The sequence below is a fragment of the Canis lupus genome, chromosome 11, assembly GCF_003254725.2.
Source record: "Canis lupus dingo isolate Sandy chromosome 11, ASM325472v2, whole genome shotgun sequence".
In the NCBI taxonomy this organism is placed as follows: Eukaryota; Metazoa; Chordata; class Mammalia; order Carnivora; family Canidae; genus Canis; species Canis lupus.
Genome location: NC_064253.1, coordinates 40,009,078 through 40,034,988, shown reverse-complemented (window position 1 = coordinate 40,034,988; position 25,911 = coordinate 40,009,078). Strand labels below are relative to the sequence as shown.

Sequence of the window (25,911 nt, the reverse complement as noted above, 5' to 3'; positions counted from 1 at the left end):
CAGTATTATAGAATCTGTTTTATACTTTGTTCTGTTTTATCCTCTCTTGACATAAAGTTAGCAGTTAAAAAGTCAACCCCTGAAAACTTGCAACTCAAGTCACTAATAAGAATTCCATGAAAAGGGACACCTGGGTGGCTCAGTGGTTGAGCATCTGCTTTTGGTTCCAGTTATGATCCCAGGGTCCTGGGATCGAGTGAGTCCCACATTGGGCTCCCTGCGGGGAGCCTGCTTGTCCCTCTGTCTATGTGTCTGCCTCTCTCTCTGTGTCTCTCATGAATAAATAAATAAAATCTTTTTAAAAAAAGAATTCTATGAAAAAAACAACTTCATTCTGAGGCACTGGACAGTTAGACTAGCCAGTTGGACTAGCCATTGCCATCAGGCCAATGATGCTGTTGCTCTGTACAGCACTGTGGTGATCCTCTCTTAGGGGCAGATTTCATAGCCAGTTCTCACTCTCAGTGTGCCACTGTGCTGGGCACTGTAGGATGATGGAGGAGAGTCATGGAATTGGTCATTCAGACTTGGGTTTGATGCCTGGCTCCTCTAACTATCACTGTGTGATCATATCATCCATAGTTATCGAGCTGTTTTGGGGGAAGGACACCACACAAAATATCTGGCCAAGAGTAAATGGTCCAGGGGTACGTAGGTGGCTTAGTTAGTTAAGCGTCTGCCTTCAGCTCAGGTCATGATCATATGGGGTCCTGGGATGAAGCCCACTCCCTGCTCAGCAGGAAATCTGCTTCTCCCTCTCCTTCTGTCCTTCTTCTCCCCTCCCCTGCGTGTGCTTTCTCTCTCTCAAATAAAATTTTTTTAAAAATCAAATTATCAAAAAAATTTAAAAGTTTCCTTCATCCATAGCCAAAGAATAGAATACTCAGCCATTTCTTGTTCTTTCTACCACTTTTACAAATGGAAAGAAGGGATCATTCATGTTTAATACAGCGTCTAATCATAGACTTGAATCTATAGACCTGGATTCAGATCCCAGTTCTAACTACTAGTTGTATGAACCTTCTTTTTATTTTTTTATTTTATTTTTTTAAATTTTTCTTTATTTATGATAGTCACACAGAGAGAGAGAGAGAGAGGCAGAGACACAGGCAGAGGGAGCCCGACGTGGGACTCGATCCCGGGTCTCTAGGGTTGCGCCCTGGGCCAAAGGCAGGCGCCAAACTGCTGCGCCACTCAGGGATCCCTGAACCTTTTTTTTAATATCAAGTTTTTAATTTAAGTTCTAGTTAACAGATAGTGTAAAATTAGTTTCAGGAGTAGAAGCTAGTTATATGAATTTAAACATAGAAATTGTTCTGGACCTCAATTTCTCATGTAATGTGAAAATAACACATATCTCGTGGAGTAACTGAAAAAAAATGGGCGTGATAAGTTCCTAGCGTTTAGTTAGAATACAATATCTATTACTATTATCTTAGCTATGATTTATTTCCTGTACCATGTCTGTAGCCCTAGATGACCATGTTCCTTTGTTTTTTTTTAAAGATTTATTTAAGAGAGAGAGTGAGAGTGTGTGCTTGCATGAGTGGTGAGGGGGAAGGGCAGAGAGAGAGGGAGAGGAAGAAGTAGACTCTCCACAGAGTAGGAAGCCGGACATCGGGCTGGATCCCAGGGCCTGGAGATAATGACCTGAGCCAAAGGCAATCAGTTAACCAACTGAGCCACCAGGTACCCTGAATATGTTCCTATATTTTAAATTGATTTAAATTCAGTTAACATGTAGTGTATTATTAGTTTCAGAGTTAGAGTTCAGTGATTTATCTGTCTTCTATAAAACCCAGTGCTCGTTGTATCACATGCCCACCCAGTTATGCATCCCCCAACCTCCCTCCCCTCCAGCAACCCTCAGTTTGTTTTTTATGATTAAGAGTCTCTTATGTTTTATCTCCCTTTTTGACTTCATATTGTTTCATTTTCTCCTTACTTCCTCTATGATCCTGTTTTGTTTCTTAAATTTCATGTGAGTGAGATCATATGATCATCTTTCTTTGCTTGACTTATTTTGCTTAGCATAATATCCTCATTCCATCCACTTTGTTGCAAATGGTCAGATTTCATTTTTTGATGGCTAAGTAATATTCCATTGTACATATGTACTATATCTTCTTTATCCATTCATCTTCGATGGACATCTGGGCTCTTTCCATAGTTTGGCAATTATGGACATTGCTGTTATAAACATTGGAGTGCGGGTGCCTCTTTGGATCACTACATTTGTGTCTTTGGGGTAAATACCTAGTAGTGCAGTTGCTGAGTTGATTTCTGCTATAATCCTAATTAATTCTCTTTATCTGCTGAGTTTAGGCTTTATTTGCTGTTCTTTCTCCAGCTCCTTTAGGTGTAAGGTTAGACTGTGTATTTGAGATCTTTCTTACTTCTTGAGAAAGGCTTGTATTGCTATATGCTTCCCTCTTAGGACCACCTCTGCTGTATCCCAAGGTTTTGAAGAGTTGTGTTTTCATTTTCAATTAGCAATAATCGTGCCTCGAATAAACCTCATTGGCTATGATACTGCCACTGTGCAAAGCTTGTGTTTTCATTTTCATTTGCTTCTGTGAATTTTTAAAATTCTTCATTAATTTCCTGGTTGACCCATTCATTCTTTAGTAGGATGTTTTTTAGCCTCCATGTATTTGAGCTCTTTCCAAATTTCCTCTTGTGATTGAGTTCTACCTTCAAAGCATTGTGGTCAGAAATTCTACAGAGAACAATCCCAATCTTTTGATACCAGTTGAGACCTGATTTGTGACTCAGTATGTGATCTATTCTGGAGAATGTTCCATGTGCACTCGAGAAGAATGTGTAATTTGTTGGTTTAGGATGGAATGTTCTGAATTTATCTGTGAAGTCCATCTGGTCCAGTATGTTATTCAAAGCCCTTGTTTCCTTGTTGATCTTCTGCTTAGATGATCTGTCCATTGCTATGAGTAGGGTGTTAAAGTCCCCTACTGTTATTTCATTATTATCAATGTATTTCTTTAATTTTGTTGTTTATTTCTATAATTGGCTCCTCCCATGTTAGGGCATAAATATTTACAACTGTTAGATCTTTTTGGATAGACCCTTTAATTATGATATAGTGTCCTTCCTCATCTCTTATTACAGTCTTTGGTTTAAAATCTAATTTGTCTAATATAAGGATTGCCACTCCAGCTTTCTTTTGATGTCCATTAGTGTGCCAAATGGTTTTCCAGCCCCTCACTTTCAATATGGAGGTATTTTGGGTCTAAAATGAATCTCTTATAGACAGTGTATCAGTGGATCTTGCTATTTTATTTTTTTTTTTTTATCAATCTGAGACCCTGTATCTTTTGATTGGGGCATTTAGCCCATTTACATTCAGAGTAACTATTGAAAGATATGAATTTAGTGCCAGTGTATTACCTGTAAAGTTACTGTTTTTGTATATTGTCTCTGTCCTTATGTTCTATGTTACTTTTGAGCTGTCTCTTCACTTAATGGATCCCCATTAATATTTCTTGGAGGGCTGGTTTAGTGATGACAAATTCTTTTAGTTTCTGTTTGTCCTGGAAGCTCTTTATCTCTCCTTCTATTCTGAATGACAGCCTTGCTGGATAAAGTATCCTTGTCTGCATATTTTTCTCACTTAGCACCCTGAATATATCATGCTAGTCCTTTCTGGCCTGCCAGGTCTCTGTGGATAGGTGTGCTGCCAATCTTATGTTTCTACCCTTGTAGGTTACAGTCCTTTTGTCCCAAGCTGCTTTCAGGATTTTTTCTTTGTCTCCATAATTTACAAGCTTCATTACTAAATATTAGGGTATTGATCTATTTTATTGATTTTTGAGGGGGGTTCTTTGTGCCTCTTGGACTTGGATGTTTATTTCCTTCCCCAGAATAGGGAAATTTGCAGTTGTAATTTGCTCCAATATACCTTCTGCTATTCATTCTCTCTCTCTCTCTCCCTCACCCTCTCCCCCCCCCATCTTCTTCTTCTGGTACTTCACTTATTCTAATATTATTTCATTTTATGGTATCATTTACCTCTCAAATTCTCCCCCCTTGTGATTCAGTAGTTGTTTATCTTTCCTTTTCTCAGCTTCTTTATTCTCCATTATTTTGTCTTCTAGATCACTAATTCTCTCTTCTGCCTCATTTATCCTAGCAGAGCCTCCATTTTTTATTGCTTCTCATTAATAGCCCTTTTAATTTCCACCTGATTAGATTTTAGTTCTTTTATTTCTCCAGAAAGAGATTCTCTTGTGTCTTCTACACTTTTTTCAAGCCCAGCTAGTATCTTTATAATCATTATTCTGAACTCTAGTTCCAACATCTTATATCCATATTGATTAGGTACCTGGCAGGCAGTACTGCCTTTTGTTCTCTTTTTTGAGGTAAGTTTTCCCATCTTGTCATTCTGTCCAGAGAATAATAGATGAACAAAGAGAATAAAATACTAAAATAGCAACAGCAACCGCAGAGAAATATACACTGAACAAATCAGAAGAAACCAGAAACCAAAAAAAAAAAAAAAGGAGAGAATGACAGAACATAATCAGACAGATGAACAGAACAGAGCAATACACTAGATCCTGGGTGGATTTTGGTCTGCTTGTGAGAAGAAACTAGATCTCAAAATTGTGAAAAAAGAAAAAATCATATATATACAAAAATAAGTACAATGAAAGGACATAACTGTAGAAATGAAAATTTAAAAAGACTTAAAGAATTGATTTAAGAAATTAGTTGAAAAGGAAGAATAAAAATAAAATTGGAAGACCAAAGAATCATGAGAAACAACCCCACAAATTCTCGATACTACTTTCCCCTAACACTGGAATTTTGCAGTTCTTTGTGATCAGTAAACATGGTCTTAGCCAGATGTTCTTGCTGATTTTCTGGGGAAAAGGCCTGTTGTGCTGATTCTCAGGAGTCTTTGCCCTGGATGAAATTGCGCTGCCCTTTCCAGGGGACCAGGCTAACTACTCGGCTCCGGGTTGCTCTCGGTGGCTTTTGTTCCCTGAAGGCTTTCCGGGCAGCTTTAGAGGTTGACAGTGAAAATGGTGGCCTCCCACTCTCTAGTCCCAGACCGAGAGCTGAGGGCCCCACTCCTCAGTGCGCCCTCAGGGAAAAGCAGTCAATCATTCCTGGCCACCTGATCCCCGTCTGCACTCTGTACTTACTTAGTCTGTGACTGAGCATTTCTATCTCTGGCCTGTGACCCTGTTTGGAGTTCCCAAAACCCTCAGCATCTTGCCACACACATGTGCGCCACTGCTTCCAGGGGAGGTGGTGGGGTGGGGGAGGTCTCACAGTATCTCTCACTTGCTGGGCCCCTGCTTGGAGAGCAGTCATGTGATCAAGCCCTGGCTAGTGGTTTATGGCCACCTTGAGCTGAGAGCCCACTCCTGGCCTCACTTATTGCTTCCCTGCTCTGATGCCTGGGAACTCAACCACACTCAGGCACCTGATCTTCCTGTGATCCCAAAGATTCTGAGACTACACTGCCCTACCTAAGATCTGGAACTACTTCACCACCTGGGCACCTTTTAGGCAGGTATATCCCTCATCACAGCAGACTTTAAAAGATTCAATTTTTGTGCTCCACTGCTCTATCACTTTCTGGTAACAGGCTGCCAGAGGCTCCCCACCTTCCACTGCCCTGCTGGTCTATTGTCCCATTTATCAGATTCACTTCTCTACAACTCCTACCTTGCAGAAAGTGGTTGCTTTTCTATTTGTAGAGTTGCGGCTATTCTTTTTCTAGGTCTCCTGTTGAGATCATAGGTGTTCAGAATGATGTAATAGTGAATTCCTGGGACCAGACAAAACTGAGGTCCTCTACTCCTGTGCCATCTTCCCTCTCCTAGCAGATGAAGACATTTTAAGTGTTGAAATATCAAATGTAAAAAAAAAAAAGGTAATATTTTAGAGTCTGAACTCCCAATAACAGAATAACCAGCAATCCAAGATCTAGAGGGACTTCCTTTAAGTGTATTTCCTTACAAAATGAAAAGGGGTACATATCTGTTCCTGAAGAAGCATATTATTTGGAAACAAGATTTATTGATGTCTATTACATGTTAACAACCAAAATGCTTATAGTTCCAGTATCCCATCATGATGATTTTAGAGAATAGAATTATCCACCCAGGTTGAATGATAGTTGTAATCTAGCATATGAAATTATTTTTCCTGGAGTATGACCAAATTCATTGAAATTCTAAGTCATGTTTGCTTTAGGTATACTTTTTGGGTTTTTTCCTTTTTTAGGCTAAATGGCTAATATTAATTTCACAGTAGAACTTTCAAAATTAAGAGTACTGTTATTTTAATTATTGACAATGTAAGGAATTCAAGTGAGAAATGGGACAGAGTTGGAAGAAAGAAAATAGAACACCTTAGCCATGCCTAGAAAATGGTTTTATATGATTTCCAAATTACATAGACTTATCTAGTAATAGATATTATTATACAACTTAGAAATCTGATTTCTTGGAGTTCCAGAAATTCCAGAGTATTCAAATGTGATTTTAATCACTATTAATGTAATGGTTTATAGAACTATGATCACTGGGATCCCTGGGTGGTGCAGCGGTTTGGCGCCTGCCTTTGGCCCAGGGCGCGATCCTGGAGACCCGGGATCGAATCCCACATCAGGCTCCCGGTGCATGGAGCCTGCTTCTCCCTCTGCCTGTGTCTCTGCCTCTCTCTCTCTCTCTGTGACTATCATAAATAAATAAAAATTAAAAAAAAAAAAGAACTATGATCACTGTAATCAAACTATATCATGGTTTGGTAATTTATAATAATAATGGCAAGAATACATTGAATCTTTAAAGTGAGTTTGCAGGGGCACCTGGGTGGCTCAGTCAGGTAAGTGTCTGCCTTCAGTCCAGTCATGATTCCAGGGTCCTGGGATTGAGTCCTGCATTGGGCTCCCTGCTCAGCAGGGGGTCTGCTTCTCCCACCCCCACCCCCATCCTTGTGCTCATTCTCCCTCTCTTGCAAAAATAAATAAAATCTTCAAAACAAAACAAAGTAAGTTTTCAGTGACTACTGTTAAGGGGGCCCAAGTGATTTTTAAGTCTTTTTTGTTGGCAGGGATAACAAGTCAGGGATTCACCACATTAGGGAAGACAGCTCCCTTTTCATGCTGGGCTACTATTAATCTTTGTTGTGATTGTTTGGCTTCCCTTTTTTTTTTTAAGATCTCTTTGTGATTTTATTTGTTCTCTATTTGTGTTATTAATTTGCTATCTTTTCTATAGTTTTCCAAAAGGACCCAGTGTTAGAAAGGGCTTTGGAAACCTCTATCATCTCATTCAGAGTTTCATTCTCTACCCCATTCTTTTGAGTTGTGTATACAATTAGAAGAATTCCTCATTATGATCTGACTCTGAGGCCTCTGTTTTAAAATAACAAAACAAACTCTAAGGTTGTGTAACCATTCTTGGTTTTCCTATTTCCCCATTTCTAAGTGAAGAAACTGAAGTTAAGAATGTGGCTAAGCTACTCACACAGTAATCATGCTGATTATACACAATATCTTGAAAAAAACATGCATGGTGTCCAGCTGCTTTCAGTGGGCAAAAAAAAAAAAAAAAAACCAGTATGTAATTTGTGATGTTATTTTGCCACTACCTTTGTGAGACTAAGTCAATGACTGAATTCTCTTTCTGGAAACTGGTCTTCCAGAATATCAAGAGGGTTCCTGGGTGATAGGCATTAAAGAGGGTATTTGATATAATGAGCACTGAGTATTATATGCAACTGATCAATCACTCTATCCTACCCTTGAAACTAGTAATATGCTATATGCTAACTAAATTGAGTTTAAATAAAAATATTTTTTAAAAAATCCCAGTATGTATAATATATGTCTTCTTTATCTGTTCATCAATTGATGGATATTTGGGTTGCTTCCTTATCTTGGCAATAAACATAGGGGTATGTATATCTTTTCAAATTAGTGTTTTTGTTTTCTGGGCAGCCCAGGTGGCTCAGTGGTTTAGCGCTGCCTTCGGCCCAGGGTGTGATCCTGGGGTCCCAGGATCGAGTCCCACGTCGAGCTCCCTGCATGGAGCCTGCTTCTCCCTCTGCCTGTGTCTGCCTGCGCCCCCCCTCCCCCGTGTTTCTCATGAACAAATAAATAAAATCTTTAAAAAAAAATAGTGTTTTTGTTTTCTTTGGATAAATACCCAGTAGTGGAATTGCTGGATCATATATGGTGGTTCTATTTTTAATTCTTAAGGGACCTCCATGCTGTTTTCCACAATGGCTGCACCACAGGTATTTTCATCAGCAGACGAGGGCACCTGCAGGTCTCTTTTTCTCCATGTCCTCACTAATATTTATTTCCTGTGTTGTTGATTTTAGCCATTCTGACAGGTGTAAGGTGGTATCTCTTTGTGGTTTTAATATGTATTTCCCTGATGATGAATGATGTTGAGCATCTTCTCATGTGTCTGCTAGCCATCTGTATGTCTCTGGAGAAATTTCTATTTGGGTCCCCTGACTATTCTTAATCATATTATTTGGTTTATTTTTTGGTATTATAGAAGTTCAACCATCATCTTCCATTCAGTAGGTTGCCTTTTTGTTGATGACGTCCTTCACTGTGCAAAAGTTTTTTTTTTTTTATTTTTGTGTAGTCTCAATGGTTTAATTTTTCTTCTGTTTCTCTTGCCTGAAACCTATCTAGAAAAATGTTTCTATAGCTTATGTTAAAGAAACTACTGCCTATGTTTTCTTCTAAACTCTTAAGGCTTCAGGTCTCATGTTTAGGTATCTGACCAATTTTGAGTTTATTTTTGTGTATGGTGTAAGAGTATTCCAGTTTCATTCTTTTGAATGTAGCTGTCCCATTTTCCCAGCACAATTTGTTGAAGAAACTCTTTCCCTTTTGTGTATTCTTGCCTTCTTTGTTGTAAATTACTTGACCATGTAAGCATGGATTTATTTCTGGGCTCTCTATCCTGTTCTGTTCCACTGATCCCTGTATCTGTTTCCAAGCCAATACCATACTGTTTTGATTAATACAGCTTTGTCATATATCTTAAAATCTGGGATTATAGTAACACCAGCTTTGTTCTTCTTTTTCAAGGTTGCTTTGTCTGTTTGAGGTCTTTTGTGATTCCACACAAATTTTAGGATTATTAATTCTAGTTCTGTGAAAAATGTTGGCATTTTTTGGGGATTGCATTATATCTGTAGATTGCTTCAGATGGTGTGGATATTTTAATGTTATTGGTTATTCCATAAGCATGGAGTATCTTTCCATTTATGTGTCATCTTCAATTTCTTTCATCAGTGTTTTATAGTTTTTGGAGTACAGGTCTTTCATCTCCTTGGATAAATTTACTCCTGGGTATTTTGTTATTTTTTTGCATAGTTGTAAATGTGATTGTTCTCTTAATTTCCTTTTCTGCTACTTAACTCTAGAAATTCTCTCCATAGAGGGAATAGTTTATAACTGCATCATTTATAACTAAAGTGCCAGCTGCCATTTATAACAACTTAGTTTTAGGTGCCACTTAGCTTGGAATTTAAGATTCCCAGATAGAACATAAAAATGCAAAGTATTTTTATTTTATAGTTACCATGTGGTCTACTCAGTTACTTCTGAGTAGACCACATTAAGATAATGTTTAATTTGGCCTAAGTTATAGGGTTTTTATTGTATTTTTATTTTACCTAGCTTGAGCTACACAAAACATTAAAAAACTGTTAGTAATTAGTCATGTTCTCTTAGGATTTGTTTAAAATGACAAAGTGCTAAGTTCTCACAAGTGTAAAGCTCAAATAACTAGTCAAATTATTATAAAAAAGAATAGATTTAAAAAGTCTTTTCTTCAAAAGTGCTTTTGGTGTTGAGAATATCAAGGAGGTTCTTGTTTTAAGATTTAACTTTTGGAGACAGACTTTTTGAAAGAATAGAATATAACCTGGGTATTAGGCATGAAGATAGCCCATAAAATAACAAAGGGGAAAATGTATTTAGTGCTTCAGAACAAGGGATTTACATCGTCTAGATTTCTATTCCAGATCTCCAGGCAAGTCACTTTCACTTTGCAAAATGCAGTGCCCTTTATAAAAGGCAGCAAAAAATAATAACACTTATTTCTTAGGGTTATTATGGAAATTAAATGAGATATGGTATATGTATGGAACCTCATACAAAGTAACCAATAAATATTGGCTGTTTCAATTTGAGAATAGCTCCACCTAAATTCTCCCATTGTATTGCCATTGAATGGTCAAGTTAAAGAACCATCAGACAATTTGTTAATTAAATTGATATTGGGGGCACCTGGGTAGCTCAGTTGGTTAAGTGTCTGCCTTCAGCTCATGTCATGATCCCAGGGTTCTGGGATCAGGCCTTGCTTTGGGCTCCCTGCTCAGTGAGGAGTCTGCTTCTTCCTCTACTCCTCCCCCATTTTGTGCCCTCTCATTCTCTCTCTCAAATAAATGAATAAATAAAATCTTTAAAAAATTGACATTGTAGGAGGGGTCCTCCCATACCCACACGTATGTATGTTTATGGGGTTTGGGAGCATGTTGATTGCTAATTTCTCTGCAGTTTGGATTACATGAGTAACACACCACAGACCAAGTGATGATTTTCAATAGGATGAAGTCTGTTGTGCAGCACCATCCCGTTTTAGGAGATTTCCCTCTCAGTACTCGTCAGTTAAGGGACCACTTGACATCATGGATACCTTATAACTCTGGAAACCAGGAAACTTGGGATGGATGTTTCTAAGTCTGCCACTAGGAAAAGTCACTTCTCTGGTTCCCCAATTTTTTATTTGTAAAAAGGTGGGTTTGGGTTTATCTAGAGTGGACCCTAGAGATCCATCTTATCAAGATGAATCTAGGTTTTTTTCTGTCTTTAGTCAGCCAAGTAGTTAGAAATATGTGTTGTATATACACATTCATGTGGATGTATCTTGAGATTTTCATTAAAAATTAGATGATTTTCCTAATTAGCAGGCACTGACCAAACATAAGATTAGGTGGTTCTTGTGTACTTGTTTGCTTGCTAAGATCTTTTATTCAAAGGCTGCCAGGTGTCCTTGACAGCAAGCTTGGATCATTTGGTAATTATAACTGCAGTTAAGTATACTTCATTATGTAAATATAATTAAAGAAAGAAATTAGGGCATTGTAAAGAAAGACTGACAAACTAAATACAGCTATGTAAATAGCTCTATGGATCAACTAAGGTTTGAATCCTATCTAATTACCCTAGCCAAGCAAAGACCCTCTTGACTCACTCCTGTGGTCATAAACCTGCTGACATAGCTTATACATGTGCATATTTGATCATGTGGCCCAGTGTTAGCAAATCTGGGGCTTTTCTGCACTAGGTGGTTTTCCAGGATTAGCAGCCTATGATTCTAAGTCACAGATTATTCCATTCTTCTTGATTTGCCTCAAAAGCATAGACAACTGTTGAAAGGTATAAAGCAGTCCTCCCCTTTCCTTTATCAATAATATGCTCCGTCAATCTCAAGCACATTTTCCTCTGACCATTGAGAGCAAAGTAGAATGTTTTATTAAAAAAAAAAAAAGGAATGAAAAAATGCAGACTGTACAGGGGGCATTATTAATACAATCTAAGAAGGCACATTATATTTAGATGGGAAAAGAAGAATTGATTTTTTTGAGGTCAGTAATTGGCACTAAGCCATAAGTGTGTGAATTCTCAATGATTTGCAAATGCTTACTGACTTGGAAAAAAAATGTGTATGTTGAATTCTTTTCATTTTCCACTGGCTTATAAAGGTTAGGATTATATTACATCTCTTCCCCCTCCATCCACAACCAAAAAAAAAAAAAAAAAAAAAAAAGCTACAATAGCTTCCCTGTTAGATGAAATCAAAATTTCTTGGCCCATCATTCAAAACCCTTTACAACCCAGCCATTACCACGTTTTCAATTTTATTTCCTATTATTCCTTCCCCTGCACCTTCTGCCAGCCCTCGCCTCCAGGGGTTTTATTTACTCCCCAGTACAGCCACATTTTCACACTTCTGCCTCTTTACTTAGCCTGCTTCCCTAACCTAGGATGTCCTTTCTCCTATTCAGTTTACCTGACAAACTCCTGCCCCTTCTCCCAGCCTGTCTTCCTAAATCTCTGCATCCTTTTCCCAGGCAGGTGTCTCCTTCACCTGTGTTCTCATTCAGAGCACTTTAAATGACAGCATTATCATCATTGACAGTGTGTTGGGATTCTGTGCCCTCATTCTCCTACCACTGCTATCCTCTGGAGCAAGGACCACACTTTCACTGTATATACAACCTTGGCATCGAATACATAGTGGGCATTCAATAAAAGCTTGCCAAAGTGAATAAAAACATGTGTACATATATAGCAGGAGAAATAGCCTGATTCAGATAAAATATATGTTTTCTTCTGTTTTCATTCATTCCATATAATTTGGGGGATACAAAAACACCAGGGAGGAAGTGAAATTAAACCATAGCCCTGCTCTCTCAGAGATCAGGTTAACAGTTTAGCATACCTCTTTCCAGCTAAAGCATACTCTTCCTTTGAAGAGGAACTGTGGTTTGTAAAATTAGAAAATTATCTACATGCTTAACAGATGATCCTAATTCTTGATTTTGCTGTGTCTTTGTTAGCTCACCGAGAGAATAATCATCCTCTTTGTGGTGATCACCAGTCAAGAGGAAGTTCAAGAGAAATATGTGGTGTGTGTTTTATTCATCTTTTGGAATCTGTTGGATATGGTTAGGTAAGGAGGAAAAATAATCTCTTAAAGCCAAGTTGCTTTTCTACAATGAAACTGATAATAGCTGCCTACATTTGGTTACTCTGTGAGAAAAACCTAACCCCTTTCTAAATTATTTTATCTTGATATGGAAATGTATTTTTAGTACTTTCCATAATGGACACATCAGAGACAATGCAAACCTACCATGGTATTACAAGAGCAAATCAATGCATTCAGGTTTCTAGCAGAAGACTTGGCACAGCACCTTTTTTGGGATAAACCTCACAGCTGTTTGCTAATGAAAGGCATTCCTTGCGATTGCTCTGGTACATGTTACTCTAACAAGCAGAACAAGACTTTTATTATGTCATAGTCAGGATTTACAAAGCTGGTTTCTGTGAATTCCAGAATATTTTTAAACCTAGGGCCTCATCTCTCTGGGGAAGAATGCACCTCCACATTCATTTATTTTGTATTTATTTTTTATTGAAGTATAATTAACTTACAATGTTATATTGGTTTCAGGTGTCCAACATATTATTTGGTCAGTTCTATATGTTACTTAATCAATGCTGACCATGATAAGTACGGTCAGCATCTCTCACCATACAGCATTATTACAGGATTTTTTACTCTATTCCCTATGCTGTACTTTTCATCTCCATGATACATTTTTTTAAAAGATTTATTTATTCATGAGAGACAGAGAAAGGCAGAGACATAAGCAGAGGGAGAAGCAGGCTCCCCACAGGGAGCCCAATACGGGACTCGATCCCAGGACCCCGGGATCATGCCCTAAGCCAAAGGCAAATGCTCAACGACTGAGCCACCCAGGCGTTCCCTCGATGATACATTTTGTATACAATTCCAGTGGGTTCAAATGACTTAGTGAAGTTATTTTGTAGATTTCCTGGAAATCCCTGAACCTCAGGTTAGGAATCTTTGCTCTAGGTCATCTTTAGTTTCCTTCTATATCTAAAACCTTGCCAAGAGATGGGTCTAGTCTTACCTCTACCAGCAGTGGCATAAATAGTCCCCTTGGCTCAGAGATGTGCTAACTGCTACCTTGGCTTTCACAAATGAGAACTGCCCCATTCACTTGAAAGATCTGGATGTGGGTAGGTAACAAAAGAGCCCTAGCATTTTAGCTGAGGTTATGTAAATTCTTTATTCATTGTATTGTCTTTAACTTAGCTAAATTATTCCTAAATAATGGGTTCAGCCCTAGAGTGAGTTACAATGAAATATTTTATTGAATGAAAATGACTCTAATTCTTTGTATATATAATTTATTAAGTCATTTCTCATTTTTTAACTGAAAAATTTGTAGACTTGGGATGAATTTTGTGGACTTATATAGTCCATGACTTTCTATTCCTGAGATAAGAAGTCCCATCTGAGGCTATGCTATGACTTTGTGACATGATGTTCTCTGGTATGCCTGACTTTTTCAGTGTCCTTCCAGTTTCTGATAAGCTCAGTTAAACCCATTAGAGAACAAAATGATTTTAACATAAAAGATGCCATCAAAGGGCTTCTTAACATAGAAAACCTTAGGATAAATCCTACCTCCATTTACTTGGTATACAATCGTGGACATATCGCTGAACCTTCAAAAACAACAGAATTGAGATAATTCATGTACTTTCACATTCACCCTTTTATTTTTTAATAATTAATTAATTAGACCAAGAAGGGGGTAAGAAGGGGAGAGAGGGAGTGAATCTTAAGTAAGCTCCATGCCCAATTTGGAGCCAGATTCAGGGCTCAGTCTCAGGACCCTGAGATCATGAGCTGAAATCAAGAGTCAGACTCTTACCTGACTGAGCTACCCAGGCACCCCAATATTCACCCTTTAAAATAGAAAATTTGAGGGGTTTAGTATATTTAAAGATGTATAACTATCATCACTAATTTGAGGACATTTTCATTGCACTCCAAAGAAACCCTAAACCCTGTAGCAGTAAAATCCCCATTTCCTCTTCTCTTAGCTCTTGCCAACCACTAACATACTGTCTCTATGAATTTGCCTTTTCTAGACATATAAATGGAACCATACAATATGTGGCCTTTTGTGACTGCCTTCACTTAGCATAATGTTTTCAAGGTTAATCCATGTTATAACATGTATCAGTATTTCATTCCTTTTTACATCTGAATGATATTCCATTTCGATATACCACTTTTATGTATCCATTCTTCAGTTGATGGACAGACTTTTAGGTTATGAGGAATATTGCTATGAACATCCATGTACAAGCTTTTGTATGCACATAGGCTTTCATTTCTCTTAGAAGTGAAATTCCTGAGCACCTAGCCTTTTTGAAACATTTTTTTTTCCTCTGTAAAGTTGAGGTGGAATTATCTTTCCAACTTACCCTAAAATGACTTAAAAAAAAAAAAAAAAAAAAAAAGCAAGGACCAGAGGGGCACCTGGGTGGCTCAGTCTTTAAAAATCTAGCTGCAGGAACGCCTGGGTGGCTTAGTGGTTGAGTGTCTGCCTTCAGCTCAGGGCATGATCCCGGGGTCCTGGGAGTGAGTCACACATCGGATTCCCCTCAGGGAGCCTGCTTCACCCTCTGCCTGTGTCTCTGCCTCTGTCTCTCTCATGAATAAGTAAATAAAATCTTTAAAAATAAAGATAACATAAAAATCTAGCTGCATCAAATGGGTTTAGCTTCTAAGTGAAATTGAAGTCACTAATCAGGAAAACTTGTAATTTGTTGAGGGATAAGAGTGACATTTTTCTTTGTCCACCATAATTATCCATGATCTACCCCCTGAGATGAGCCAGACTGACACAGGTCCCTTCCTCTTATTTACTTCCTTATCTCTTCTGATTAAATGATAGGAAACAAAGTCTGGAATTTAAACTTTCCAGTTGTATCTGTATTTAATTACAATGTAAGGTATTTTCTTCTCTTGTTATTTCCCAAACATCAGCAAGAAATGATGTTTATGAGCTCCCTGTCTTCTTTTAGGTACACTTACAGCATGCTATCAGTCATAGGAATATCCTATGCGGTCTTGACCTGGCTCAGTCAAACACTGTGGATGCCGATTTATCCTTTGTGTGTTCTTGCTGAAGGTAAGAAAAGAGTGACTTTGCATTATTGCTTACTGACCAAAGCAATCTAGTTATAATGGCTCACTAAACTTTTCAATGATTAAATTCCTATTTTTGCTACTGTTAGCTGACAGCTGACTCAGTGGGTCATTCCTGGCTCACTTCCCTTGATGCAAAAAAGCAAAGCATTTTTAACAAAAATTCAAGCAGGAAGCATCTTTGCACAGTAGACAAAATATTGGATGAGGAATAAAAACATCTGAGTACAGGCCTTTAACTTCATTAACTTGACTGTATGAGTTTTGGGTAAATCATTTAACCTCTCCCACTTTACTCATCCAAAAGGGATTTAACATTTAGTGACTCAGTGTTTCTTTTTAAAGTAGACTCCACACCCAGCGTGGAGCCCAGTGTGAGACTTGATCTCATGACCCTGAGAATCAAGACCTGAGCTGAGATCAAGAGTTGGGCGCTTAACCGACTGAGCCACCCAGGTGCCCTAGTGATTATTTTTAATTTAATTTTTAATATTTAGAAATCTACTTCCCCCTGGCTGGACCATTTTTCCTACCTAACCATCTACTATGCATCACATTCTCTGCCAGGAACAGTTAATGCTACCTTTAGTTCAGTCATCAACTTCTCAGAGAAGCATTCCTCAACTTTCTCAACCACTTCCATTCTCTGCCCTCCTACCCCAACACTATAGCACCATGAATCTTTCATAAGACCTGTCTGAGGTGTAATTAGACATTTGTGTTATTCTTTGAATAATGTCTGTTTCCTGTCTAGCCTCTAAGTAACTTGGGGATACAGGGTTGTCTTTGTTTCCTTGCTCACCTTCCCTTATTCACCCAGTATACATGCTCAGTAAACACTGAATCAATTATTGAATACAATATGAAGTGAGCTAGTTACTTGGCCTAAATGTAAACCTAAAACTTAAATAATTCATCAGTTTGCAAAAAGCTTGAGGATATTAGGGGAATATATGCTTCCTCCTCTAATGGATTTGGCAGACTGGTAGGGAACCTTCTGAAACAGGCATTAAAATTTTGAAAACGGAAGGCATAAAGAAATTAAGAAGCATGTTAAGGTAATTAAAGGAAAACATACAGAAAGAAATTTCACGTAAATTGATGGTGACATTGGTGATAATCATAAAGTGTATACATTATACCCATATGTTTTCTATCTACCAATGACCAGAGAAAAGTTTATATTGTAGTAAATCATATTAGGTAGAACTTAATTTTTTTTTTTTTTTGCTTTCAAAAGAATTGCTAATTTTTAGAATAGACCAAGCCAAGAGAATCTAGAGAATACTCCTGAGGACTAAAAAAAAGCTGGCTTGTTCAAGAATGAAATTCTTCACTCATTGAAACATTAAGTACATTCCTTTGTTACATCATATGAAAAATACCATAAGGAATATATTATATAGGAATCAGGTAGAGATAGGAGTGATCTTTTCCTAAAAATAAACGATGAATAACTGTATAGAAAACTTTTTCATTCTTGTTATTTGATAATGTTAAGCCTTCACCTTTCTGGGAAAGCCATGTTCCAGTATGTTTGCCATAAAACTCATTTCTTTTTTTTGAAATTAGATTCATAAACTTATTCCTGCAATTTAAAAGCAAAGTATATGCAGAAAAAGAGTCTGGAAGCATATGTGACAAAATGTCAGTAATGTTTCTGAGTGACAGATTCTAGGTAACTGTAGTTTTATCTTTATAGGTTTCTATATATTTCAAAAGACCCAAAATATAAAAATACGTAGTTAAGAAAACCTACTTGACTTTTGATGACTCTAATATTATTTAATAACTAATGTTTCCCATCCAATAATATAAAAGACAAAAGCAAGTTCTATAGATAACCAAAGCAACTGTTTATACTGCTGCATATGGTGCATCATATGGAAATCTTAGATGGCATGTTTTGGTGTCAAATTCAGATCCTGTGCCTATGTCACTCATCCTGCTCAGACTGGCTCTCACAGCTTTGGTTGCCCAACATTTTTTGTCTTTAAATTTTTTCCTATTTAAGATCATTCTAAGACTTACAAAAAGTACAAAAATAGTGCATTGTTCATATGTCCCTTTCATCTAGTTTGTCCCAACAACATCTTATATAACCATAGTACATTATCATTTCCTGTAATGTCATAAAAATCTATATGTGGGATATGATTTCATAGAACCTCCTTCTCTTTATTTTTATTGAAATATAATTAACATAAAATGTTATATTAGTTTCAGATATATAACATATTGATTTGGCAATTCCATCCATTACTCATTGCTTGCCAAAATAAGAGTAGCCACCATCTATCACCACACAACATTATTACAATTATTGACTATATTCCCTATGCTTTTCATCTCCATGACTTACCTATTTTATAACTGCAAGTTTGTATTTTTTCATCCTTTTTATCTATTTAACTCACACTACCCAGACACCTCCCCACTGGCAACCACACGTTTGTTTTCTGTATTGAAAAGTCTGTTTATTTTTTATATTCCATATATAAATGTAATCATGTGGCATTTATCATTCTCTGATTTCACTTAGCATAATACCCTCTAGGTCCATCCATGTTCTTGCAAATGCCAAGATCTCATTTTTTATGGCTGAGTAATATCCCTCTGTGTGTGTGTGTGTGTGTGTGTACACATACATACACAGTACATCCTCTTTATCCGTTTATCTATTCATGATGCTTGAGTTGCTTCCGTATCTTGGTTATTGTAAATCATGCTGCAGTAAACATAGGAGTGCATATATCTTTTCAACTTAGTGTTTTTGTTTTCTTTGGGTAAATACCCAGTAGTGAAATTACTGGATTGTATGGTATTTTTTTAAGCTAACAGTGTAATTATCCATTTTATTAAGGCATAATTTCTCAGAAAAAATACATAAGACAAAATCTTAAATCAAGTATATTTTAAATATTCACTCATGCAGTGCATTCATGTGTGTATTCAACATGAGGTTCAACTTATTCCCATTTAATATTTGTGAAATTTCCTAATGAGTTCACTTATATAGTATTTCTATTTTTATTTTTTTTCACAAACTTCTGTTTTCCACAGTGCCTCTACCTAATTACATTCCCACCAATAGTACATCAGGTTTCTTTTGCTTTCTATCCTTACCAACATTTGTTATTTCTTCCTTTTTTTTTTTTTTTTTTGATACTAGCTATTCTGACAGGTGTGAGGTGATATCTCTTTGTGGTTCTGATTTGCATTTCCTGGATGATGAGTGATGTTGAGCATCTTTTCATGTGTCTGTTTGCCATCTGTGTGTCCAAAAAATGTTTATTTGGGTCTTTTGCCCATATTTAAATCAGATAATTAACCTACTATCTGGTATTGAGTTGTCTAAGTTCTTTATATATTTTGGGTATTAACCCTGTGTCCGGTATTTTGCTTTCAAATATCTCCTCCCATTCTGTAGGTTGCCATTTTGTTTTGTTGATGGTCTCCTTTGCTGTGCAAAAACTTTTATTTTGATGTAGTCCTTACAGTTTGTTTGCTTTTATTTCCCTTGCCTAAGGAGATATCTCTATAAATAGGTTTCCAAGGGTGATGTCCAAATGATTGCCTATGTTTTCTTGCAGGAGTTTAATAGTTTGAGGATTTACATGTAGGTCTCTAATCCATTTTGAGTTTATTTTTGTGTATGGTGTAAGAAAGGGGTCCAGTTTCATTATTTTGCATGTAGCTATTTTTCCAGCACCATTTATTGAAAAGGCTCTTTTTTCCACATTGTAAATTCTTGCCTTTGTCATAGATTACTTGACTATATAGACATGGGTTTATTTCTGGGTTCTCTATCCTGTTCCATCAGTCTATGTATCTGTTTTTGTGTCAATACCATACTGTTTAGATTACTACATCTTTGTAGCATATTTTGAAATCTGGAATTGTGACCTCTGGCTGTGCTCTTTCTCAAGATTTGCCTATTCGAGGTCTTTAGTGGTTCCCTACAAATTTTAGATTATTTGTTCTCATTCTATTCTGTAATTTTTATTTGCATTTCTGTGGTGATTAGTGATGTTGAGCATCTGTATGTCTTCTTTGGTGTAATATATATTCATGTCTTCACATTTTTAAACTTGATTGTGTTTTTGGTGTTGTATAAATTCTTCCTATATTTTGGATATTAATGCCTTATAATACATATAATTTTCAAGTATCTTCTCCCATTTAGTAGGTTGCTTTTTTGTTTTGTTGGTTTCCTTCACTGTGTAAAAATCTGCTTTTAGTCCCAATAGTTTAATATTGCCTTTGTTTCCCTTGTCTGAGGAAACATATCCACAAATCTGTTGCTAAGGGAACTATCCAAGAGTATACTGCCTGTTTTCTTCTAGGAGTTTTATGGTTTCAGGCTTCACATTTATATCTTTAATACATTTTGTTTTTTTTTGTTTTCTTTAATACATTTTGAGTTTATTTTTATGTATGATATAAAAAAGGGGTGCAGTTTCATTCTTTTGAATGTGGCTCTTCAGTCTTTATTAAAAAGACTGTCTATTCTCCATTGTAATTCTTACCTTCTTTGTCATGGATTGACCAAATAGGCATGGGTGTACCTCTTGGTGCTCTGTTCTGTTCCGGTGATCTTTAGGTCTTTTCTTTTTTCTTTTTAAGTAGGTTCCATGCCCATGTGGAGCCTAATGAAGGGCTTGAACTCATGATCCTGAGATTAAGACCTTAGCTGAGATCAAGAGTTGGAGGCTTAACTAACTGAATTGGTTTTTTGATAGGGATTGCACTGAATCTGTAGTTTGCTTTGCATAGTACGGACTTTTAATACTCATGAGCATAGTATATCTTTCCATTTGTGTTATCTTCAGTTTCTTTTATCAGTGTCTTATAGTTTTCAGAGTATAGGTCATTCACCTCCTTGGTTAAATTTATTCCTAGGTATTTTATTCTTTTTGGTGCAATTGCTAATGCGATTGCTTTCTTAATTTCTCTACCTTGTTATTAGTCTATAGAAATGCAACTGATTTCCAAGCATTAATTTTGTATCCTACAACTTTACTGAATTTGTTACTTCTAATGTTTTTTGGTGTCATCTGTAGGATCTTTATGTATAATATCAGGTCTTGTGCAGTGAGTTTAACTTATTCTTTGCCAATTTGGATGCCTCTTATTTCCTTTTCTTGTCTGATTAATGTAGCTAGGCCTTCTAGTACTATGCTGAATTAAGTGGCAAGAGTAGACATCTTGTTCCTGATCTTACAGGAAAAGCTCTCAGGTTTTAATCATTGAATATAATGTTAGCTTTGTTTTTTTTTTAATATAGCTTTAATATGTTGAGGAATGTTCCCTCTAAACCCACTTTGTTTTTATCATGAACAGATGCTGAACTTTGTCAATGCTTTTTCTTAATCTATTGATCATGATTTTTATCCTTTATTTTGTTGAAAGGTGTATCACATTGGTTGATTTGCAAATATTAAACCATCCTTGCATCCATAGTTAATCCCAATTAATCATGGTAAATGATCCTTTTCATGTATTTACTGAATGTAGTTTGCTAATTTGTTGAGGATTTTTGCATCTATGTTCATTATGGATGATAACCTGTATTTTTGGGAGGCAGGAGGTAGCATCTTTGGTTTTGATATCAGGATAATGTTAACCTCATAGAATGTATTTGGAAGCTTCCCTTCCTCTTGTATTTTTTGCAATAGATTGACACGAATAGATATAAACTCGAATCCATCTGGTCCTAGATTTTTGTTTGTTGGGATTTTTTTAAATTATCAATTATATCAATATCAATAATTATTATTATTATTAATTGGTCTATTCAGATTTTCTATTTTGTCCTGATTCAATTTTGGAAAGATGTATGTATCTATGAATTTATCTATTTGAAGTTGTCTGACTTATTGGCATATAAATTTCTTACAATGCTTTGTATTTCTGTGGGTCAGTTATTATTTCTGTTCTTGATTTTATTTTGGTCCTCTCCTTGTTTATCTTTTCTAAGAACCAGTTCTTGGTTTCATTGATCTTTTCTATTATTTTTGGCTTTGGGTTTTTATTTTTTTGTAGTCTCTATTTATTTCTGCTCTGATCCTTATAATTGCCTTCCTTCTACCAACCTTGTATCCTACTGATTTTTAAGTTTCCCATAGAAAAGCACCACTGGTTTTCAAAGCCAGATGTGATAGACACCCATGTTCCCAGTGCCAGGAATCTCTGGCATGGAGTGTGATCCCATTCTTTCTCCATGCTTGTGGTGTCCGTTCTATTTGTGGTAGTCTCATCAAGGTTTTGGTTGCCCACCACATCTCCACCCCTCCTGCCCTTTTCTATGTGGCTTCTCAGTCGTTAGGTTGTTTTCAGAGTTGTCTAGATGTAGTTATCATCTTGGTGTGTCCATGGAATGAAGTAGGATCCTCCTACTTCACTATCTTCCCCTGACTCCCTGAATATCCATATCTTATCCAACACCAGCCTCCTTCCTCAAAATATTTTGGGCACCGTTTGTCTCAGAGTTTCTCAGAATTCTTTAAGTTCTACTAGTGGGTGAGGAGGAAGGATGGAGCTCCTCCAAAGCCAGTTAAGCTGAGGAAATGTTGGGTAAAACCAATTTCTTTATTGCAGAAATTTTAGGAATCTCTACTAATATGTGTTTTGAAATTCCAAGAAGAAACTATGGGCAGCATTTCTGAAGTTGATTTGTCTAGCCATCCCTTTTTATGGCTAAGGGGACAAGTACTGGGGGGATATCATTTTAAAAAACATTATAAATGATTTCTCTGTAGGCATAACCAAGTATAAAATGGACCAAAGTTCAACAAGTCACACTGCTGTAATGGCCTTGTGAGTTGAATCAGTCCGATTCCTATACCATAATGTATCTTTAGCTAAAGGATTCAGCAACTGTCACAACTATCATTATAAAATTCAAAATACGGGATCCCTGGGTGGCGCAGCGGTTTGGCGCCTGCCTTTGGCCCGGGGCGCGATCCTGGAGACCCGGGATCGAATCCCACGTCGGGCTCCTGGTGCATGGAGCCTGCTTCTCCCTCTGCCTGTGTCTCTGCCTCATTCTCTCTCTCTCTCTGTGACTATCACAAATAAATAAAAATTAAAAAAAAAATTCAAAATATCCTTCAACTACATAGATATTCATGTGTACACACACCTGTAGCATTACTAGGGGAAATGTTCACAATTCCTTCCTTGTTTTTTAAACAGCATTTGCCATCTATCAGTCACTGCCTTATTTTGAATCATTTGGCACTTATTCCACAAAGCTGCCCTTTGACTTATCCATCTATTTCCCGTACGTGTTGAAAATCTATCTCATGATGCTCTTCATAGGTAAGTGGCTCTTTTGTTTTATTTTTTGGTTTTGCATTCTTCCTGTGCTTTCTGGCTTGTGCCAATCTGTCCTTTAACAGAAAGGGCCATGAACACGGGAGAAACCGAAGAGGGAGTCCAGCATGATGAACTAGAACTTGTGTTCTAGTAACCTACAAGTGTGTGGTTACCTACAAGTTATGATACCCTTTTCAGGGTATCACAAGATCAAATATACCACTGTTTCACTGTATAAACAAGAACAATTTCACTAGCAGGTAATATACCTGCACTTGTTTAGGAAATGTGGACATTTGACCATGGATACAGAGATCTATGGTGAAAACACAGATGTCAAACTAAGCAGGCTTGGCCATTTCTAGTTTTCCCATTTATATCAATTTTGTTTCCTGCTTGTTTGGTTTCATGTGCTAGCATTTCCCAGCAGGCAAGTGGGAGTAGGTGCTAAAAACATAAGAAAACTGTGTGGAACAAAAACTTAGAGTTAAGAAAATTTAATTGGCAAAGGACTTCCATGATTACATTTCACTTTCTGCAGCTCTAACCTTCACAAATCCCCAAGATAGTTGTTCTAGAGGTAGTCATTATCAGACACATAAAAACAATGCATGAAAGAGCCGACAGATGTGAAACTTCAGGGTTAGTAGAGAGAGCTGCCCTAAAGAAAGGGAAAAATTAACTTCTTGCTTCAACAAAATAGGATGGTACAGGAGTTTGTGTTATTTCCCTTTCTGGGCCCTTGTTTTAAGTGTTCCTTCTTTGAGTCTCCCTTGCAAGTGTGTTGTCCGTAGGCTCCAAACAGCACTCTGACTATATTTTAAAACCATGGTTCCTTCCAGAGAAATGGTTAATCAGCCTCACTTCTGACTCTTCCTTCTCTATGTCAGGAATGTATTATACCTACAGCCATCTTTACTCAGAAAGAAGAGACGTTCTCAGAGTCTGTCCCATGAAAAAGAAGAAAATGTGAAGCACAGCATTCCGATGTGACATAAGAAAAAAAGGCTTGTGGATTCAGCTGCAACAGACAACACAGGAAACATTCTGTGGGAAAAATACCTGGTACTTGACACAAATCCATGACATAATTGTTCTCCTTGAGACAAAGCCCAGCAGTCTGTTATCCTCACATTATTTTCCAAACACGTATTCTGCACAACCTGCTTCACCAAAGCTGTGGATTTGATACAGGTTAAATTTATTTTCCTGTAAGGTTAATGAGAAATCATTAACTGGAATGGATTCCATTAAATTGAGAAACCAAAGTTGTTAGCTTGAATTATATTTATTTATATCTATTTCTTTTCATTTTGGAGTTCCCAACCATCTTACATTAGACACACTTAGAAAATGATATATTTTCCAAACCCTGAAAGAGTATTCTTGATACTACACAAGTTATTTGTACTCCGATGCCTTAAAAGAGGAGCCCTGATGAAGACAGACTAGATCTTTGGTAAATAAATAACATCCCATATTCCTTTTCTGGAGAGAAAACAATCGGGCCATATACTTACCTTACACAGAGACAAAAGGTAAAAAACTATAATAAATTATTTTAAAGGAGGCAAGACAATTAAATTTGTGATGTTTCAGATTATTACTGAATTATCACTAATCTATGTCTTAAGTCATCACTTAGTTTTGAAAACTTTTCTTTGAACAACTAAAATGTATGTGAATAATTGACTAATACCATCATTTCTGTACCATTGGTATATAATTCACTTTTCTTGAAAGAACTCTAGAATATTATCTAGTAACTATGTAAAAAGGGTACTAAATATTTTATGATGTAAATACCAGGTAGCAAAAATGTAGTTATAAAAAAATTGGTAAGAGAAATGATTATTAATAAAGATAATTGGCATCTTTATAAATTTAATATCCTTTCTAGAATTTTAAATATTAAAATTACCCTTTTAAAAAGCTACATTTTGGGGCACCTAGGTGGTTCAGTCAGTTAAGTATCTGATTCTTGGTTTTGGCTCAGGTTGTGGTCTAGGGTTGTGAGTTCAAGCTGCGAGTCAGGCTCTCTGCTCAGTGGGGGGAGGGGAGGGTGTCTTCTTGTCTCTCTCTGCCCCTCCCCCTCAAACACAAGTTTTAAAAATAAATCAGTCTTCCTAAAAAGCTATATTTTGTTTTTATTTTTTTTAAGATTTTATTTATTTATTCATGAGAGAGAGAGAGGCAGAGACACAGGCAAAGGAGAAGCAGGCTCCATGCAGGGAGCCCAATGTGGTCTCTAGGATCAGGCCCTAGGCCGAAGGTGGTGCTAAACCACTGAACCACCCGGGCTGCCATACATTTTGTTTTTAAACTTGCTTATTTTACTTCTAAATTTAAAAAAAAATACTGAAAACTTTAGAACAGAATCCCTTTGCAAACTTTAGGTGTGACTCAGCCAAGCTTCCTCTCAATAAATACAGCTATTTAGATTGCTAAAGTACTCTACGCATCTAGAATCACTAATGTGGCAGAGTAAGAATTAAATGATATCGTATTGGGTCATTATAAGAAATTAAAATTTTATTATTAAATACTTTATTTTTTAAGCCAAATTACCTTAACCAGCCTACTTGAAGACTAAAAAGAACCAGTTTATAATGATGGATTGACAGTAATTTCAGGTCTCTGCAACAATTGTAACAAAGATCTCTGATTCCTTTGGTGACAGTCACAACGGTTAACATTATTGTGGTTGGCTGCTGTATTCATAATTTCATTAGAGGTTGGTGGAAATAAGGATGGACTTTCTCTT

At 36.8% G+C, this 25,911-nt stretch overlaps 1 protein-coding gene and 1 pseudogene across 2 annotated transcripts in view; one reads left to right on the top strand and one right to left on the bottom strand.

Moving 5' to 3' along the window:
* Nucleotides 1-24,415, top strand: part of HACD4 (3-hydroxyacyl-CoA dehydratase 4) — a 30,266-nt gene extending 5,851 nt beyond the window's left edge. For both annotated transcript variants that reach the window (XM_049116176.1, XM_049116175.1), the window contains exons 3-6: nt 12,631-12,743; nt 15,704-15,810; nt 23,025-23,150; nt 24,038-24,415. In XM_049116176.1, the coding sequence (XP_048972133.1) occupies nt 12,631-12,743; nt 15,704-15,810; nt 23,025-23,150; nt 24,038-24,120 (429 nt within the window). In that variant the 3' untranslated portion in view covers nt 24,121-24,415. The remainder of the gene's footprint in view (nt 1-12,630; nt 12,744-15,703; nt 15,811-23,024; nt 23,151-24,037) is intronic.
* LOC112650629 (U4 spliceosomal RNA) lies at nt 2,440-2,550 on the bottom strand (annotated as a pseudogene).
* Nucleotides 24,416-25,911: the final 1,496 nt, after the last annotated feature.